The 21,479-nt window shown below is 39.5% G+C and overlaps 2 protein-coding genes across 8 annotated transcripts in view; one reads left to right on the top strand and one right to left on the bottom strand.

Moving 5' to 3' along the window:
* LOC138712422 (alpha-1-inhibitor 3-like) overlaps positions 1 to 21,479 on the top strand; it is a 118,705-nt gene that overhangs the window by 14,587 nt on the left and 82,639 nt on the right. The window contains exon 1 of one of the 3 annotated variants that reach the window (XM_069844217.1): positions 14,183 to 14,457. The exons of the other annotated variants lie outside the window; for them this stretch is intronic. Coding sequence (XP_069700318.1) covers positions 14,387 to 14,457 — 71 coding nt within the window. The 5' untranslated portion in view covers positions 14,183 to 14,386. Of the gene's footprint in view, positions 1 to 14,182; positions 14,458 to 21,479 lie in introns of those variants that run through there. 3 annotated transcript variants of the gene reach the window in all.
* The window catches only part of LOC138712423 (uncharacterized), a 216,227-nt gene that overhangs the window by 168,843 nt on the left and 25,905 nt on the right, over positions 1 to 21,479 (bottom strand). The window contains exon 1 of one of the 5 annotated variants that reach the window (XM_069844221.1): positions 13,863 to 14,028. The exons of the other annotated variants lie outside the window; for them this stretch is intronic. The gene's annotated coding sequence lies outside the window, so the exon portion shown is untranslated. Of the gene's footprint in view, positions 1 to 13,862; positions 14,029 to 21,479 lie in introns of those variants that run through there. 5 annotated transcript variants of the gene reach the window in all.

The raw sequence follows: 21,479 nt of genomic DNA, 5'->3' as shown, positions 1-21,479 counted from the left end.
AGTCAAGTTAAACGACACAATAATCCCTTTTGCTTCCTATGTTAAAAACCTTGGAGTTTACTTTGATACGCATTTAAACTGGAATAACCAAGCAACCCATATTACCAAAAAAGTGCTTTCCATACTACATTCCTTAAACAGCATTCGAAAATTCCTTCCGCTATCACTCAAGAAAATACTAGTGAAAACACTAGTAATGCCCCAATTCGATTATTGTGATTTTCTACTGACTGACCTCAATGTCAACCAGTCGCAAAAATTACGTGTTCATAATTATTGTGTTCGCTTCGTCTGCGATGTCCATCGCGCTGACCACATTACCCCAGCCTTCCAAACTCTAAACTGGCTACGGCTTAACGAACGTAGAAATTTTCATTCTCTTGTTCTCCTTTTCCAAGTCCTTCACACTTCTACACCTACCTACCTTGCCTCCCGTTTCAGTTACCTGTCATCATATAATCTCTTCACACGCACGCAAAATAGCCGCATACTAGCCATACCAACACACAAGACATCATCGTATTCATCATCATACACAATCTCGCTCTCGCGCCTGCGGAATACCCTACCCAGTGACATCAGAGACTGTCGGAATTTAGTAGCGTTCAAAAGGAAGATTATTAAGCATTTTCTTACTGCGTAGAGTAGGTTTAATTTATACTAATAAATAAAAGAAATGCTTCTCTCTTCTTAACTCTTACAATAAACTGTCTAGCTTTTATTAATCAGTTAATCTTTTAGTACTTTGATTTTTATTGTATCTGTAAATTTAATATTAATTGTAATTATAATCGTAATTGTATTCTTAATGTTGTAGTTTTAATCCCCTGGTAGAGGGGAAGAGAAGGCCTGATGGCCTTATCTCTACCAGGTTAAATAAATAAATAAATAAAAATAATTTATATCCTACAATTTATAATGCTAAGATGCCATAAAGTGTTGTATCCCACTCGTGGATAATCTTATTATGACACTCGAGCGATAGTGAGTGCGACAAACACACACCCATGCCATAATCATCAAGATTATCCACATGCTGCATAAATAGCTATTATATATTTATAAATTGCATCATAAGCTCACTGTTTATTATGATTTAAACAGAAGTATGAGGCCGGACATTGCGGTATGCAATAGTCCTTCTAAGAAATTTAAATCAAAGGAAGTATTGCAATACCGGTTGAAGATTTATTTCGCGATTTATACGAAAATATATATTTCCGGAACTCTCTATTTCTTGAAAGATGAGTTTCCATTCCATCTGTGTATTCACAACCCACTTAAAGCTTTTGAATTAATATTTTACGTGCATAAGCCATAAAATGACAAGGCAAAAGGAGAGAAAAATAAACTAAAAGTCACGCGAATATTGGAGTCTTTGCAAAGGACACCGCAAGTGTATCAATAATATATGTCAGCTCCAAGCCTATCGATAACTCCTCTCACTCAGGGATCAACCGTTTCACTGAAGAAGCACAGAAGCACTGAAGCACAAAATATCTTGCTTTGGAGTTGGATAATTATACGAACTGGAAACAAATAGAATATTGTTTGTTTAGTCAATTGTCTGAAGACAGGTCTGAACCTCACAAGTGATACCAACATAGCACTACTTACGAGGCATCTAGGCCAGGAGATAATGGGTAGGGTTGCCAGTTCCTTTCCCACTCCATTGCATACATCGCTGACTAGCTACATATTACACTAATCAGACTTCAGATGTAAACAAACAATATTATTCTTCCTCTGACACATATCGTCAAGTGAGATGTACTCCCTGATAATCGATGTACATATCAGCCAGAACCTCAATCAGAGGTATATACTGTATACAGGGTATTAAAAAAAGAGTATCCAATATTTTAGGAGATGCTAGTATGCATCAAAACAAGAAAATAATGTCTAATAAACATGGGTCCTATAACACATGCTTTCTGAAATAGTGAAATCTGAACACTTGTTCATAAGAGGTGCTCAATGTGACGTCCATTCATAGCAATCCATTCCTCTGCCCTTCGGCGTAAGGAATCACGCACTCTTTGAAATTTGTTTTAATACTTTCATAAGAAAGTCCTGATAACGATCCCCAGTTAATCTCTGTGGTAGCACGTATGGCCTTGTTAATCTATCACCAAGAACGCCTGCCCGTAATTTGATTGAGAATCGGTGCTGATGCCGTGTTTCTTCAACTGCATGAGGGTTTTCATCAGCCGGCACATGCTGATTACCAAAATTCACAACACCATCTCTGCCGAACCTCCCTCATATCCGCAACCAGACGTTTGTTTTCAGTATTCCTTGCGACGTATCATTATTCCATGTCAGGGGTGTCAACTACGGTATGATTATCTGATAGTCTGCTGTATTGTAGGACAGAGAAATGCATTGTCATGAATGGACGTCACATTGAGCACCTCCTATGAACAAATGTTCAGATCTCAGAAAGTATGTGTTGTAGGACCCATGTTTATTAGACAATCTTTTCTTGTTATGATGCATACTATCACCTCCTAAAATATTGGATACTTTAACACCCTGTATATATTTTAAGTATTCAATTTGTGACGAATTATTTCAGTAAGAATTAATTTCTTAGACTAGAATAAATAAAAGTACTATAGAATATTTAATTTGTCACTTTATCTAAGAACATTCATAAAAAGAGAATGGAAAATAGATAATGAATGGGGAAATGCACCCCTTATGACTTCACGATGCAGACGAGACAAGAACATACCAAATCCTTCTGCGGAGAAAAAGATGTCCACTTTCATGCCGGTTGTTATCGAAGTCGGGTCTGCTAAATATTCACACAGAAACACTGTCACGGAGGTCTGAAAATTCTTTTCAAATGACATCAGCAGCCTTCCTTACTCCCTTTAAAACTAACAAGTAGGACAACCAATATTTTTCCAGTAGACCGTAAACTGTATTTTGACAGATAAGCAAACATGGAAAGTAATGGAGTATAATTCGGGTCTTTATAAACGTCGGTGGAGCATATGGGCACTGACCTGAATAAAGAACATATGCTCGCAAACAGCGGCTGATAGCTGAATGGAATTGAACGAATATGACAACATAATAAAGATGACCTTGCCAAGGTTCGAAGTTCATCAAAAAATTATATGATTCCTCTCTATGAACGCATGGCAGTCTACCATACTAATAGCGTAATATGAGTTGGGGAGAACTGCCTACGTAAAGGTCTGCACTTGCCACTCCATTACGGCTAATACACTTGACTACAAATTTCACTTCTCATGCAGAAAGAAATTAATTTAGGGATGGGGGCGAGTAACAGTACAGATCGATTTTTGGTAATCAGAATAAGTGCCTATTTAGCATCATAAACTCGATATATCTACTCGTGGCAAAATAGGACAGGTAAAAATTAACACGTACCGTAGAACTCATTTCACCGAAATTCACTTGTCATTCCAATACACTAATACACTTGACTACAAATTTCACTTCTCATGCAGAAAGAAAATCATTGGGATGGACGCGAGTAACAGTACAAATCGATTTTTCGTAGTCAGATAACTGCATATTTAGCATCGTAAACTCGATATACTCGTATCTACACTGAGGTGCAAACTAAACCGCTCACTTGAAAATATTGTAAAAAATAACATTTCAGGCTAAATTACTACATTACAGTAAAAAGAGCATTGTTGTAGTGTAATAATATTACATTTAAGGATATTTTGGCACACGAATTACAGCTTTTGAAGTGGTTTTAGAGGAAATGTACATGAATTAGTTACAATTCATCTGAGGAGCCTATAAAGCCGCTCACTTTCTTGATCGTAATCTTGGCCACATATCGATGTTTTCATTGTTTTATCTCTTCTCTTATGTTTTTCTGTAAGGAACATTGTTCACGAATATTTATTTTGTAAATTGACATTGAATTCATTTGTCAAAATGCCGCTGAGAGCATAAAAAGCTATTGCACCAATTGACGATGGCCGCAGTTTGCGATAAACTGCTGCTGTAGCTGCTGCCATCGGTGAGGGATGGCGTAAAAAGGTTCAGAGAAAGAAAGTTACTCTAGGAAGCCGCAAAACTACTGCCCATGACGATCGATTTATAGGGAGATAGCATGTTTGTGGCAGAAACGCTAATCAGGAGTAGTTTGCGTTGGTTTTGGAGGACCTGATTGTGGTATACCGAAAAACATCTTTTAAGCCTGATAAACTGTAAAAAGTAACAGTACCACCGATATCGTAATGTTCGCTTAACCCAAAAAATAAAACTTAAACCACAGTCTAGTACATAGAGTCACGAAGCTTAGGATGTTTTGCATTTCTCGCGATAGTTGCTAGCCGCTTGGAGCGCTGTGAGTACCAGAAACAATAGATTATGCCACTGCCATCGTGATCTAATACAGGCCGTAAGGCAGACCATGTGACTCGCTTAACCCGATCACGAAGGGCGGCGTTTCAACCATATAAATTAATTCGAATGCCTAAAGAGTAACATAGCCTATATTTCTATAAAATGTAGTGTAATTGCATTAAAAAAATTTAAAACTATTATTATGAGACACTTCGGACATAACTTACTTTCGTGTGAAGGTGTAATACTATTTTTGGTGTGAAAATTACGTTGTTCGTATGTGTAACATCTGCCTTTATTTCGATTAAATTTGCGACATTCTTGTACATTCATTTATGCACGATTCAATAATTTTCAGTTGCACCGCACGGATAATTAGATATGTTGAAATTATACGTTATGTTTACTGTACATATAAGTTGCCCCTTTCTGTCTAATTTTAGTGGTCTCCAATGCCCTGCCATTACATATAGCCTATTTAATATTGTACGCGGTCCATGTACCCGGACGATTCCATGTATCAGACTGAGGGCAACACGCTATTCCGCCGCCACTGTCATCTGTACTAGTTCATCATATTATTTAATAATGTACACGGTTCATGTACCCGGACGCTTCCATGTACCAGGCTGAGAGCAACACGCTACTCCGCGGCCACCGTGACCTGCACCAGTTCGTCACGTTATCTAATAATGTACGCGGTACATGTACCCGGACGATTCCATGTACCAGACTGAGGGCAACACGCTACTCCGCGGCCACCGTGACCTTCACCAGTTCGTCACGTTATCTAATAATGTACGCGGTACATTTACCCGGACGATTCCATGTACCAGACTGAGGGCAACACGCTACTCCGCGGCCACCGTGCCCTGCACCAGTTCGTCACGTTATCTAATAATGTACGCGGTACATGTACCCGGACGATTCCATGTACCAGACTGAGGGCAACACGCTACTCCGCGGCCACCGTGCCCTGCACCAGTTCGTCACGTTATCTAATAATGTACGCGGTACATGTACCCGGACGATTCCATGTACCAGACTGAGGGCAACACGCTACTCCGCGGCCACCGTGCCCTGCACCAGTTCGTCACGTTATCTAATAATGTACGCGGTACATGTACCCGGACGATTCCATGTACCAGACTGAGGGCAACACGCTACTCCGCGGCCACCGTGCCCTGCACCAGTTCGTCACGTTATCTAATAATGTACGCGGTACATGTACCCGGACGATTCCATGTACCAGACTGAGGGCAACACGCTACTCCGCGGCCACCGTGCCCTGCACCAGTTCGTCACGTTATCTAATAATGTACGCGGTACATGTACCCGGACGATTCCATGTACCAGACTGAGGGCAACACGCTACTCCGCGGCCACCGTGACCTTCACCAGTTCGTCACGTTATCTAATAATGTACGCGGTACATTTACCCGGACGATTCCATGTACCAGACTGAGGGCAACACGCTACTCCGCGGCCACCGTGCCCTGCACCAGTTCGTCACGTTATCTAATAATGTACGCGGTACATGTACCCGGACGATTCCATGTACCAGACTGAGGGCAACACGCTACTCCGCGGCCACCGTGACCTGCACCAGTTCGTCACGTTATCTAATAATGTACGCCGTACATGTACCCGGACGATTCCATGTAGCAGACTGAGGGCAACACGCTACTCCGCGGCCACCGTGCCCTGCACTAGTTCATTGTGTTTTCTAATAATGTACGCGGTCCATGTACCCGGACGATTCCATGTACCAGGCTGAGGGCAACACGCTACTCCGCGGCCACAGTGCCCTGCACTAGTTCATCGTGTTATTTAATAATGTACGCGATCCATGTACCCAGACAATTACATGTACCAGGCTGAGGGCAAACGCTACTCTGCGGCCACCGTGCCCTGCACTAGTTCATCGTGTTATTTAATAATGTACGCGGTCCATGTACCCGGACGATTCCATGTACCAGGCTGAGGGCAAACGCTACTCCGCGGCCACCATGCCCTGCACTAGTTCATCGTGTTATTTAATAATGTACGCGGTCCATGTACCCGGACGATTCCATGTACCAGACTGAGGGCAACACGCTACTCCGCGGCCACAGTGCCCTGCACTAGTTCATCGTGTTATTTAATAATGTACGCGGTCCATGTACCCAGACAATTACATGTACCAGGCTGAGGGCAAACGCTACTCCGCGGCCACCGTGCCCTGCACTAGTTCATCGTGTTATTTAATAATGTACGCGGTCCATGTACCCAGACAATTACATGTACCAGGCTGAGGGCAAACGCTACTCCGCGGCCACCGTGCCCTGCACTAGTTCATCGTGTTATTTAATAATGTACGCGGTCCATGTACCCGGACGATTCCATGTACCAGGCTGAGGGCAACACGCTACTCCGCGGCCACAGTGCCCTGCACTAGTTCATCATGTTATTTAATAATGTACGCGGTCCATGTACCCAGACAATTACATGTACCAGGCTGAGGGCAAACGCTACTCCGCGGCCACCGTGCCCTGCACTAGTTCATCGTGTTATTTAATAATGTACGCGGTCCATGTACCCGGACGATTCCATGTACCAGGCTGAGGGCAAACGCTACTCCGCGGCCACAATGCCCTGCACTAGTTCATCGTGTTATTTAATAATGTACGCGGTCCATATACCCGGACGATTCCATGTACCAGACTGAGGGCAACACGCTACTCCGCGGCCACAGTGCCCTGCACTAGTTCATCGTGTTATTTAATAATGTACGCGGTCCATGTACCCAGACAATTACATGTACCAGGCTGAGGGCAAACGCTACTCCGCGGCCACCGTGCCCTGCACTAGTTCATCGTGTTATTTAATAATGTACGCGGTCCATGTACCCAGACAATTACATGTACCAGGCTGAGGGCAAACGCTACTCCGCGGCCACCGTGCCCTGCACTAGTTCATCGTGTTATTTAATAATGTACGCGGTCCATGTACCCGGACAATTCCATGTACCAGGCTGAGGGCAACACGCTACTCCGCGGCCACCATGCCCTGCACTAGTTCATCGTGTTATTTAATAATGTACGCGGTCCATGTACCCAGACAATTACATGTACCAGGCTGAGGGCAAACGCTACTCCGCGGCCACCGTGCCCTGCACTAGTTCATCGTGTTATTTAATAATGTACGCGGCCCATGTACCCGGACAATTCCATGTAGCAGACTGAGGGCAGCATGCTACTCAGCGGCCACCGTGCCCTGCACTAATTCATCGTGTTATTTAATAATGTACGCGGTCCATGTACCCGGACGATTCCATGTAGCACTCTGAGGGCAACATGCTACTCAGCGGCCACCGTGCCCTGCACTAATTCATCGTGTTATTTAATAATGTACGCGGTCCATGTACCTGGACAATTCCATGTACCAGGCTGAGGGCAAACGCTACTCCGCGGCCACCGTGCCCTGCACTAGTTCATCGTGTTATTTAATAATGTACGCGGTCCATGTACCCGGACGATTCCATGTACCAGGCTGAGGGCAAACGCTACTCCGCGGCCACCATGCCCTGCACTAGTTCATCGTGTTATTTAATAATGTACGCGGTCCATGTACCCGGACGATTCCATGTACCAGACTGAGGGCAACACGCTACTCCGCGGCCACAGTGCCCTGCACTAGTTCATCGTGTTATTTAATAATGTACGCGGTCCATGTACCCAGACAATTACATGTACCAGGCTGAGGGCAAACGCTACTCCGCGGCCACCGTGCCCTGCACTAGTTCATCGTGTTATTTAATAATGTACGCGGTCCATGTACCCAGACAATTACATGTACCAGGCTGAGGGCAAACGCTACTCCGCGGCCACCGTGCCCTGCACTAGTTCATCGTGTTATTTAATAATGTACGCGGTCCATGTACCCGGACAATTCCATGTACCAGGCTGAGGGCAACACGCTACTCCGCGGCCACCATGCCCTGCACTAGTTCATCGTGTTATTTAATAATGTACGCGGTCCATGTACCCAGACAATTACATGTACCAGGCTGAGGGCAAACGCTACTCCGCGGCCACCGTGCCCTGCACTAGTTCATCGTGTTATTTAATAATGTACGCGGTCCATGTACCCAGACAATTACATGTACCAGGCTGAGGGCAAACGCTACTCCGCGGCCACCGTGCCCTGCACTAGTTCATCGTGTTATTTAATAATGTACGCGGTCCATGTACCCGGACAATTCCATGTACCAGGCTGAGGGCAACACGCTACTCCGCGGCCACCATGCCCTGCACTAGTTCATCGTGTTATTTAATAATGTACGCGGTCCATGTACCCAGACAATTACATGTACCAGGCTGAGGGCAAACGCTACTCCGCGGCCACCGTGCCCTGCACTAGTTCATCGTGTTATTTAATAATGTACGCGGTCCATGTACCCGGACAATTCCATGTAGCAGACTGAGGGCAACATGCTACTCAGCGGCCACCGTGCCCTGCACTAATTCATCGTGTTATTTAATAATGTACGCGGTCCATGTACCCGGACGATTCCATGTAGCACTCTGAGGGCAACATGCTACTCAGCGGCCACCGTGCCCTGCACAAATTCATCGTGTTATTTAATAATGTACGCGGTCCATGTACCCGGACGATTCCATGTACCAGACTGAGGGCAACATGCTACTCCGCGGCCACCGTGACCTGCACTAGTTCATCGTGTTATTTAATAATGTACGCGGTCCATGTACCCGGACGATTCCATGTACCAGACTGAGGGCAACACGCTACTCCGCGGCCACCGTGCCCTGCACTAGTTCATCGTGTTATTTAATAATGTACGCGGTCCATGTACCCAGACGATTCCATGTACCAGGCTGAGGGCAACACTCTACTCCGCGGCCACCGTGACCTGCACCAGTTCGTCACGTTATCTATTAATGTACGCGGTTCATGTACCCGGACGATTCCATGTACCATACTGTATGCAACACGCTACTCCGCGGCCACCGTGCTCTACACCAGTTCGTCGCATTATTATTGCTTTTAAGGAACCCAGAGTTTATTGCCGCCCTCACATAAGCCCGCCATCAGTCCCTATCCTGAGCAAGATTAATCCAGTCTCTACAATCATATTCCACCTCCCTCAAATCCAGTGGCGGTTCCTCAGGGGAGGGAAGGGAGGAACGTCCTCCTCACATTTTTCTTCTTTTGAAAGTAAATACCAAATAAAATATGTGCCTTGGAATTCAAGGAAGATTCGATAGTTTTTAAGTACACAGCTATAAGAAAACCTCGGTTGATCGAGTTTTAAACGATGCGCGCTAATGTGCTGCTAGAAAACTGTGAGAATGATGCGAGATTGTTTGTGTGGAGGAAAGCCAATCCATTCCTCCTTTACTGCAGAAAGCACACACAGACAAGAGCGCACTAGCGGCCAGAGAAAGAAGCAGAGTTTTAAAGCAAGTAAATGAACGGAGAGGGAGGAGATCCTCCTCTGAATCAGCGCATGGGCAGGAAATAGAAACCGACTGTTCGTGCAGCAAGCTCGCTACCGCTGCCATCTAACGATCTTGCATTCAACCAGACTATAACACATCTAGGAGGAGGCACAATAAAAACAGTTTTAACGCAACGCTATGAAAGACACCATATAAACCTTTTTTAAAAATTATAATTCAAAAATATTATTCATTGCACTTTATATAAGCACTTTCATGGTTTGAAACTTTCAAGGATATTTGAAAGTTAAAGTTGGGTTTATTTAAAACAAAGAGGAAATAGTTCTACGTTAGTATCGCAGATCTTTTTGGCCCCTGAAATTCACTTCCATTCATTGTGTACTAGACAGGGCAACAGCCAAGTTGTCAGTTTTGTACAAATATATTTGAAATTGAAAGTAGTACTCCAAACTACATTATTTTTAACATAAAAAATTAATTGGCCACCGGCAACTTTGAACAATAATAGTAGTATGACTTTACAAGAACTGATATTCTTCAAAAGCATGTGATACTGAACTTGTAAAATGTACATGTGGCAACACGGACCACGTAGGTGGGTGCAGTGTTCTCGCTTTCCTCAGGTTATTTCCCATTTCCATTTCCGCGGTTCCGATTAAGTGTTAGTAGCTATAGTCTCTTCCAACACGTGTGATGCTGTAGTGTGCTCGAAAAATGCTGCGAGGTGAATTTCCTTGTAATTGTTAATTTGTGCAATTATTCAACAATGAATGGAAGTGAAAACATATGTTTTGGAAATTTTAACTCAGTTTACAGTATTGCTATACAGAAGGGAAGCTCAACCCCAACACTACTTGGTCTTACATGTATGCATGTTGGCTAATTTGTCGCATGTTTCATTCAAGAAGGTGTCATTTCGTCCTGTTACCTTCTTTCCTCTTCTTAAGAAATACGCAGGAGCCGCCACTGCTCAAACCCATTTTAATATTGTCCTCTCATCTACGTCTCGGCCTTCCCAAAGATTATTTTTTCTCCGTCCTCCCAACTAACACTCCACATGCATTTCTGAAGTCGCCCATACGTGCTACATGCTCTGCCGATCTCAAACGTCTGGATTTAATATTCCTAATTATGTCAAGTGAAGAATAAAATGCGTGCAGTTCTGCGTTGTGTAACTTTCTCCATTCTCTTGCAACTTCATCCCTCGTAGCCCCAAATATTTCCCTAAGCACCTTCTTCTCAAACACAAGAGCGTTCCTCTCTCAAAGTGAGAGTCCAAGTTTCACAACCATAAAGGACAAGCGGTAATATAACTGTTTTATAAATTCTAACTTTTTTTTTTCGAGCAGACTGGATGATAAAAGTTTCTTAACCGAATAATGACAGGCATTTCTCATATTTATTCTCCGTTTAATTTCCTCCCAAGTGGCATTTATATTTGTTACTGTTGCTCCAAGATATTTGAATTTTTCCACCTCTTCAGAGGATAAATTTCCAATTTTTATATTTTCATTTTGTACAATATTCTGGTCACGAGACATATCATATACTTTGTCTTTTCGGGACTTACTTCCAAACCTATCTCTCTACTTGCTTCAAGCAAAATTCCCGTATTTTCCCTAATCGTTTGAGCATTTTCTACTAACATATTCACGTCATCCGCTTAGACAAGCAGCTGACGTAACTCGTTCAATTCCAAATCCTCTCTGTTATCCTGGACTTCCCTAATGACGTACTTTAGAGCAGTAATTATTATTATTATTATTATTATTATTATTATTGTTATTATTATTATTATTATTATACTTGTATTGTTATTCTCAGTTATTCCTGCGCATCAAAAATTATGTGCATTTTTTTAAGTTAGATCATCATAAGAATCTTTTGGAAGTTCTATCACAGTCTAATATATACAGTCACGAAGCTCAATATTTACTAAATATGCAAACATAGAGAGTTGCTCACCACCAGGATCGCTACTATCGCCTCATCACAGACCCTTTCCCCAGCAGACGATAAAATGTATTGTACTTTCGATATCGTATTCTTTTAAAAAAATTAACACCTTCCTTTCACTATTGAAATGTGAAATACATAAGGTTTATATCTTATTTTCATAAAGTAGGGTATATATTACATTTTATAAACTCACATTCCTGGATCTTTCGAAAGAAGGATAATTCTGACCTCTTTTTCTTACAATATTTATAGTACCACAAAAGTCTCCTTGTCCCATATTATTATTCAAATTATTGTATTTTAGCCATTTACAGTTATTACAACCGATAATGAACATTTCACAGTTGACACAACTTTTCACAACAAAGCGAAATACGGCACAGTCAATGCCTTTTCGATATAGACCAGGCCGTAGTGTATGTTCGGATTTTCTATTTCAGTGTATGGAGCTCAGTGAAATATTATATTATAACTTTATTGCGTATCATTGCTAAGTTTTATTTAGTGTAATGTGTCCATAAGTTCCGTTTACTTCTTGTTGCATAATATGTTGCAGAAATAATTACAAAACTGTGTTATTTTAATGTGAAGAGAATTTTACGTGTTAACATAATCTGTTCGCATCAACATTTTAAGTTTAGAATGGAAGATATTATGAGGTTCAATAAAAACGAATTTATATTGTGATTTTAATTTAGCACATTTCCCTTCCTTAATTGTAGACAGAAAATTTACCATACCACTCCTATGAAATTAGTGTACGTACGATTGTGTTACTTCGTCTCTTAGGTAGTAGATAAATACAATAATTCAGTACTCAATTGTAGTATTAAAATACAGACAAATAGAATGTGACGGGTGTCATACATGACATTATGTTTAATTATAATGTATAATTGCGAATATAGAAACACAAGTTAAATATAGTAAACATAACCTATAATATCCATATGACATAACATACATATGTAATGGCAGGGCATTGGAGACCACTAAAATCAGACAGAAAGGGGCAACTGGTAGGTACAGTAAACATAACCTATAATTTCAACATATCTAAATATTCGTGCAGTGCAACTGAAAATTATTGAATCGTGCATAAATGAATGTACAAGAATTTCGCAATATTTAATCGAAATAAAGACAGGTATTACACATACAAACAGTGAAGTGTCCCCTAATCATTGTTTTAAATTTTATTAATGCAATTACACATTTTAGAGAAATATATGTTACTCTTTATGCATTCCAATTAATTTATATGGTTGAAACGCCGCCCTTCGTGATCGGGTTAAGCGAGTCACATGGTCTGCCTTACGACCTGTATTAGATCACGATGGCAGTAACACAGTCTATTGTTCCTAGTACTCACAGCGCTCCAAGCGGCTAGCAACTATCCCGAGAAATGCAACTCGTTGGCAAAAAATCATCCCAAGCTTCGTGACTGTATATAGTAGGCTGTGGTTCTATGTTCAAAACTGGTCTCACCATTTTCGCTGTAGGCCTAACTCTTCAGTTATTTCTTCTTCCATTGTTCTTATTTCCTTTGATAATCTTGTATCATCCGTTTCCATTTTATGGCCCTTGCATTGGATTTATATAATAAATTATGTATCTTCAAATAAACTTTTTTCTTGTACGAGTATTAACAGTTGAAGACTGTAAGATTTGAAACTTCTTTCTCAACTTATCAACGCAATACATAACATTACTGGAAAATATTCTGGAAAAACTGTGTAAAAATGAGTTATTGAAACACTACAAAATTGTATTAACAGCAATACTTTGGTTCAGTTATGAAAATAATATTACTTCAACAATAGAGAGATAGAAAAATATAGGAACACAACATTCGATTACATGTCGTAGACCATTACCTCGGTCCACACGAAAGCATAGAATTAGGAAAATTGTTATCAGAAACAAATTACGAGTACTTAATGGAGACAAGTAATCACCTAATGAACAGCGCTCTGAGCGTATTAACATGTACAGTCTTAGAAAAAAAGTTTTTTTTCGCACAGATACTTTATAAGTCCCAGAAAAGAGACAGTGCGCATGATCAGACATACAATGAAACAAAAATAATTTTATTACCTCAACTAGTCCTTCTCTTGTGAATCAGGTCTTCTTGTAGCTTAAAATTTATTCACTGTGGATGGTGGCGGTAGAAATCAGTGTAGACTACTGACGTCGATATAAAAATAATTGATTGATCGCGGATTCGAATCTCGTCTATGGGATGGATGTTTGTTCGCTGTTAATGTGATGTCCTGTATCGTCGCAGTGTAGACCTGGAGTGCTGATCCCACTTCTCGGGTACATGACCGAGTGTGAGGCGAGGAAAGTCTAGATATGGCCGTGGGAATAAAACCGATAAGAAGGAAGCAGATGCATCCAGTTCAAACAGAGTCATCATTCATGACGGTCCCTGAATTACTAACGGCTCTGTAGTGCTGCTCCGGCCGAGTGAATGAGCGATGATAACGCTGTGGGGTGCGTCTCGTCCGGCAGCACTGCTCCGCGATGTTCTCTGAGAGCAGCACGTAGTCTGTTCGCTACCGTTACAAGACCTGCTCAACTGCGTGCGACTTGATATGCGTGTGTAGTGAATCGCGAAGATGAGGATCACGTGTGCGTCTCTGCTCCTGACCCTCCTCGCTGTGGTCCAGGTGCTGGCATCGGCCAACAGGTAAGCTTGTCCACAACTGCATGTACAATCACTACTTTCTATACGAAGTGCAGGGGATTTCTGATCCTTATATTGAGAGGATTATTTAGTCAGCTGTCCGAAGACCTCGTGACACCATAAAACATCCTGAGACAACTAAGCCAGGAGATAATGTGTAGGGTGGCCAGTTCCTTTCCCCCCCTCGATTGAGATTCTTTCGTGAAAATATGCATTTTCAGCACCTTGGTTGCTGGCATTCTGCCGGTCTCTCTGTGTACAGCCGCTGCAGTGCACTGCTTCCATACAAGTGACCGTATTTTGGACAGTACATACAGTATTCAGCAACAATTCATCTCGAAATTCATATAAAACATAATTATTGTTACAAATAATGGATATTTTTCCTTGAGCCACAATGGTACTATAAATCAGTAAATTACTGTCAGAAGACAGGTCTGAAACTCACAATTTATACCAAAAGGAATCACTCATGACGCAGCTAAGCCAGGAGATAATGAGGTATGATGGGCAGTTCTTTTCCCCCTCCACTGTATACATCGCTCACTATATAGCTACATATACTAATCAAACTTCAGATGTATACAAATTGTTCTTCCTCTGACACATACCGTCAAGTGAGATGTACTGCCTGATAATAGATGTACAGTCTTAGAATAAAGTTTTGTTGTATAGATAATTACTTTATAAGACCCAGAAAGGAGGCAGTGTGCATGATCAGACATACAACGAAACAAAACTAATTTTATTACCTCAACTAGTCCTTCTCTTGTGAACCAGATGGCTCGTCCTCTGATCATACGCACTGCCTCCTTTCTGGGACATACAAAGTATCTGTGCAACAAATCTAAGACTGTTGTACAGCCTTAGATACAAAAAATGACCCATCTTCTGTAGGGTGAATTTGTTTAAGGCCACTTCGGGCAGCGCCTGGTTCACACGACTGGAGAAAGGATGTTTATTTTGTACCTAATTCACTCCTTGAATATATATTCGTTATAGATTATTCATAACACTTGACTTATAAACAGACAGAAAAAGCAACAAACAAAATAAAGGAAAAAACAAAGCGCAGTCGTGCATAAGAAATTCCTTCACGTGTAAACCTAAGCTCTCACGGAATCATCCGAAGTTTTCCGAAGGGGACTTAGCATATGACACCTGGAATTTTTTAAGGCTTTACGTATCAGCCAGAACCTCGATCAGAGGTAAAAATTAGTGCGTAAAAATTAACATTTTATCCTGGACGAAATTAGTGTTAAAACGGTTTATGTACATATTACAGTGGCTCACTGAAGCTGTTACAAACATAATAAAATCGACTCACAAGGAACCTTTCCAAATCTTAAGTTGAAACCCTCTTTTTCAAAATTCGTAAGTGAAATAGATATTATGAAGGAAAGGTTTAGTAACAAAAATAAAGTACCAGTGCAAAATCGCAAGGCACAAAAAAGTTGTCAATCAAAAGTGGCAATCTTGTATTAAACTAGAGCATCCTGTCCACATGCTGTCGAAACACACGCGCCTGACACGCCTTTCCGTTCATCCGCCGAATCCTTAAATATAAACATTGCTTTTTATCTTCTGTATAATAACGATTTTATATAGAAGTAGTAGATGCTGATTTAGTTAAAATATCACTTCTAAGCTACACCAATCTGTCTCTTGTATAATGGTTCCTGCAGTGGTCCGGCTTCGATTCCGGTCAAGCTCCGGATTTTTCACTGAACATTGTATAGTGACACTTGTGGCGGACAAGGTCGCAGTTGGGTCTTTTCTCGGGGCTTTCCCCGTTTTCCCCGTCAGGCATCACCAACATTTCGTCCAATATCCATTCTATTATAATTTCACAACATTCCGCGAACGCTTGCTGGCGACGCAATGGGATTGCCTGCTTGAAATTTGGGTACTCAGAGAATCTTAATGTTGTCAGCTGTTGCGAATTGAAGATAATGCGCCTATTTAGGGGTCAGCTTAAAAATTCCTCCAGATGGCGTAGCGCTAGGGTTTGTCCTCTCTTCAGAATAACATAATTATTTATTCTTCTATAATATAAGGTAAGAGTCACCTGGTCCTTTTTCAGAACGAGTCTTTTGTAGATTTGTTTGTTTTGAACACTTCTTTCTTGCTACTGAATAAAGGAATTGTATCCATGAATCTATCGATGTAATAAACAAATAATACTTAGTCCTACGGATTATTATATTAGGATTTGCCGTTGTTCTTTAATCTATGATTCTAAATCAGCTCTCTTAAACTTTGAACTTCAGTAAGAAAGAACACACTTGTATTATTCAGACTGTCTGGTGAAGATATAAAGTACCTATGATTGGTATTGTTATATCACATCACTGCTCATTTAAAATGCAACATCCAGAACAACCTTGCAAGATTACTGTGTTGCAATTTCAACATCCCGCAATATAGCCTACATCACTAGTGGTAAACGAATGTTTAAAAATTTAATTAATTATCATTGTTCCGAACTCAATTCTAACGCTGTAAGTACAAAATTGTTAAAAATAAGTAAGGCTTCGTTTTAATTGATTCCAGTAGACTATATATTTAAATGAAGATATATTATACAGGCCTTTCATTTAAAAACTTTCCAGTCTAAATAATTTATTTTAATTTAAACAAAAAAAAACTCAATTTAAATATTGAGGGAGACGTTCAGAACCAATGTTAATTGCATTTTAGGTTTCACACCCTTTCAAATTTCAAATGGTACTCCTATATGAGGGGCTTAGAACAAAAAGCAGGTAAGTGACATTGTTACAAAAAATGAGGTAAGGTAGCCCAAAAGGATGTTTCTTTGGGATAAAATCAGGTAAGTGATCACACTGTGCAGTGCTGCTGTATGGGCATCATTTCACCAAACTAGTGTATAATATTTCATTGCATGTAGAACTTTAATTGTAATTTCCTCAAAACTAGGCTTATGTCACTTACCTGCTTTTTGTTCTAAGCCCCTCATATTATGTATAGGCTAATACTCAAATATGAAAGACTATTCAATTGTTTATACATCTCATTCGTTTTCACATCTTTTGTTTTCTATCGTTGTTGGAAACTTGGATTGTTATAGTTGATTAGAATTGAAGATAATAAAACTACGAAGTCTAATATAATAATCGTGTTTGGATATTAAATTATTTAAAAATGAGGTATACCTTTCAAGAGAGAACAGAAATTATCTTTATTAATTAAATTTAAGAAATTACACAAAATAAACTGTTTTCATTCTACAATCAATTGACAACCCTTAACAACAATCCAGGTTGCCAGACGACAGAAAACAAAAGATGTGAGAACAAATGAATGAGATGTATAAACAATTGAATACTCTTTCAAATTTGAGTATCATAATATAGGAGTGCCATTTGAAATTTGAAGTGGAGTTAAAGGTGAGTTGATGAAACCTAAAATGCATTTACATTGCTTTTAAACTTTCCCCTCAATATTAAATTGAGGTGTTTTTGTTTAAATTAAATTTAATTGAAATAAATAGTTATTCGTATTTAGACTGTGAAGTTTTGAAATGAAAGCACGGTATACGAACTGGGTCAAATTGAAAATGTTGGTCCCATTATATATTACTTCAGATATTAGCCCCAAATTCGTGAAAGAATAGTTACATTTCTTCAAACGAGAGAATAAGCTTTATTTTGGAACTCTGAAAACCACCGCTCAAGCTCGGGAAGCTGTAAGAGACATTTATGAATGACACATAATGTCTCAATGAATGTTATCTGGACGCTTATCGACAACGGAACTGCAAGATGGAACAGCCGTAACTCAGTCCTATGACAGCAATTCAGTTGAGATGCCGGGGTTCCATATATGGAAGATTTATGATGAAAAAGCAGCTATGGGACAAATTTTCTCTGAGCACTTCAATTTCACTTTTCATTCTATTTTTTTTTTATTTGATTATAATTCTCGGAAATTTATGAATTCCATATAAATTAATTTGAAATTTTGCGTTAAATAAAAAAAGTATATGTCATATACAATATTTACAGTATTTAAATTTAACCTCTTTTTTTTCTCTCTCAAAATATTGTTGTGTTCAAACAGACTTTTAATAGAGAGTTCACCCTGGTCTATATTAAATCTCGGAAACGTTTTTCATTTACAAACAAAACAATTTCGTACACCCTGGGACGGCAGATAAAATTATATACTCTATCATCATCAGCTTTACGCAATGAGCCTATTTCCGCACTCTGCTCCCCTGTAATACGACAAAACATAATAGTTTATCCTTTCATCCGAGTCGTGGACGTCCTATATTTCTTTTTTAACTTCTCATTAGATGAAAATAATGTAATAACACAAAAATCGATTTCAATATTTTCGCGAAAATACACGTTTGCAGCATCACTGATATCCAAAAAGTAGTCTTGGGCCTACCGCCTGTCTGTCTGTGTACAGCGATTTCTTCTGAACTATTGGACGGATTTTGTTCATATTCGGTATCTACGAGTCGGTATATCTGGGAACGGTACACATGAAATAGGCTATATTAATTTTAGTAAAAATCAATAGGTATTTGTTTGAAATCAGAAGCATAAAATGGCGATGAACTCGTCGCCTAATCTAACGAATTTCTTTCTTTCCTTTCTTTCTTCCTTCTTTCTCTTTCTTTCGTGAAAAAGATGAAGATCAAAATTAAATTAGCAGTAGCAGTTCTATGTAACCCTAGTCCCTAGTGAATGATATAACCAGTTCATGCACATAAAACAAACTGCAAATATAATCAACAGTAATCTCACTAGAGGTTTTGATTTATCTAGAGAAAATCAAAACTCGAGTGGGATTTAATTGACTATTACACGATTAGAAGAAAGTATATAAAGATTAGAAGTAACAAAGTACTCCAATACAATAAAATATTAATTGGCTTATGAAAATACAACTGTCTTCAAATGTATCAACTATCGAACCTGACGATGTCATATCCAGGCCTTGTACACTGGTTTCTGACAAATAAGTATTATTATTATTATTATTATTATTATTATTGTACCATCTCAACATTACGCTAGATGGCAGTAGTGTTTTATGATTATGTTTTCTTGTTACCGGTATCAGTTGTGCCAACTATGGAATCATCATTGAACTCTGTGGACTGTTACTAGTCAAGAAGGCATTGTTGATTCAGTTTCATTTTTATTAAAATGCAACATTCCACTTCAATTATCCGAATCCCAGTAATCAACGTCACTTGACAGATGATTTTCAATAAACCTTAATATTAAACAATCTCTGATACGTGACTATCCATAATATCATATAGCAGAAGCTATAACATAACCTAACTAATATACTGTACACAAGTGTTAGAAAAGTTTTAATTAACGACGATGACATAAAAAATAAACATAAATAATTTTAAAAGGAATAATTATTGAATGTACAATTTTCATATTTGAATGTGGTTGGTGGTTCAATTGATGTTATATTGGACGTGTGCGTAATAGAAGTGAACTCGTTGATTTAGGCCTACATGGTGTATTCAACTTATTCAGGATTTCCGAATGAATAATTTTAAAAGGAATAATTATTGAATGTACAATTTTCAAATTTGAATGTGGTTGGTGGTTCAATTGATGTTATATTGGACGTGTGCGTAATAGAAGTGGAACTCGTTGATTTAGGCCTACATGGTGTATTCAACTTATTCAGGATTTCCGAATGAATAATTTTAAAAGGAATAATTATTGAATGTACAATTTTCAAATTTGAATGTGGTTGGTGGTTCAATTGATGTTATATTGGACGTGTGCGTAATAGAAGTGGAACTCGTTGATTTAGGCGTACATGGTGTATTCAACTTATTCAGGATTTCCGAATGGTGCTCTTCATTTATTTGTAAATCGGATTTCAGAAGATGCATAGGTATGATCAGTGATTTTTATTAATTCTTGTTCTTGAATGCCAATGCGAGTCATATTTGAAACTGCTGTGCATCGACTGGAGTGATTTATAATTGTATATATATATTTTTTTTTTTTTGACGTCCAGACCAGCGCAGTTTCAAATGTTGGCAAACAAAGAAACAAATGCTAGGGACGCGATAAAATTAAACAAATGCTAGGGACGCGATAAAATTGTGCGATAAGCAGCCATGATTGGTTGAAATACGTCCTTTCGTACCGTTTTATTGGTCAAAAGTAGTATGACGTAGTAAGAGTGTAATAGTCATGATAAAATTATGTAGATGAGCAGCAAGGAGTTTGTAATCAATATGCTACCGTTTCTTTCCTCGAATGTTCAGGGATGCTATGCATTCTGTTTACTTCGTTCTATTTCTCGCAAGCACACACAGACACACACACACACACACACACAGGGTGTAAAGGGTACACGCCCAAATACGAGTATTTTGATATTTGTTTAAGAAAAAGGCATATAATATTGTACAATGTCCTGTTTATTTTTCCCCTGTGCTAATACTTCTTCCAGTTCACCGCTGTGGAATAACGGTTAGCACGTGTGATCGTGAAACTAGCGGAACCGGATTCAAATCCTAGTTGGGACCAATGATCTGATTGAAATTTTTTTCCGGGGTTTTCCCTCAATCCATTAAAGAGCAAATGCTGAGTAACTTTCAGCGCTGGACCCTGGACTCATCTCAATGGCATTATCACCTTAATCTCATTCAGAGGCTAGATAACCACAGCGGTCGATAAAGCGTCATAAAATAACCAACTAAAAAAAATAGTTCTTCCATGAATTTAACTTGTCACGTGTTTTATGGTTTGATGTTTTATGAATGATCGTATTATGAAACGCCTTTCAGGTTAGACTATACGCACGTCTTTCGAATCACATGAAACGTGCTGGCTCTATCCACATCTCTAAATTAGTATTATTGACATCACAGCTAATCCAGGTAGGCCTACAAAGAGGCTTACATATGTTCAAATATGATTTTATGCATGCTACTAAAGCTACAGTTTACGATATTATATTACAAAACATGATTCAAAATAAAATAATGGTCGTAAAGGAATGAT

Source organism: Periplaneta americana, chromosome 13 (assembly GCF_040183065.1).
Source record: "Periplaneta americana isolate PAMFEO1 chromosome 13, P.americana_PAMFEO1_priV1, whole genome shotgun sequence".
In the NCBI taxonomy this organism is placed as follows: domain Eukaryota; kingdom Metazoa; phylum Arthropoda; class Insecta; order Blattodea; family Blattidae; genus Periplaneta; species Periplaneta americana.
The sequence above is the reverse complement of the archived record's forward strand: the minus strand, read 5'-3'. Positions and strand labels throughout refer to the sequence as shown.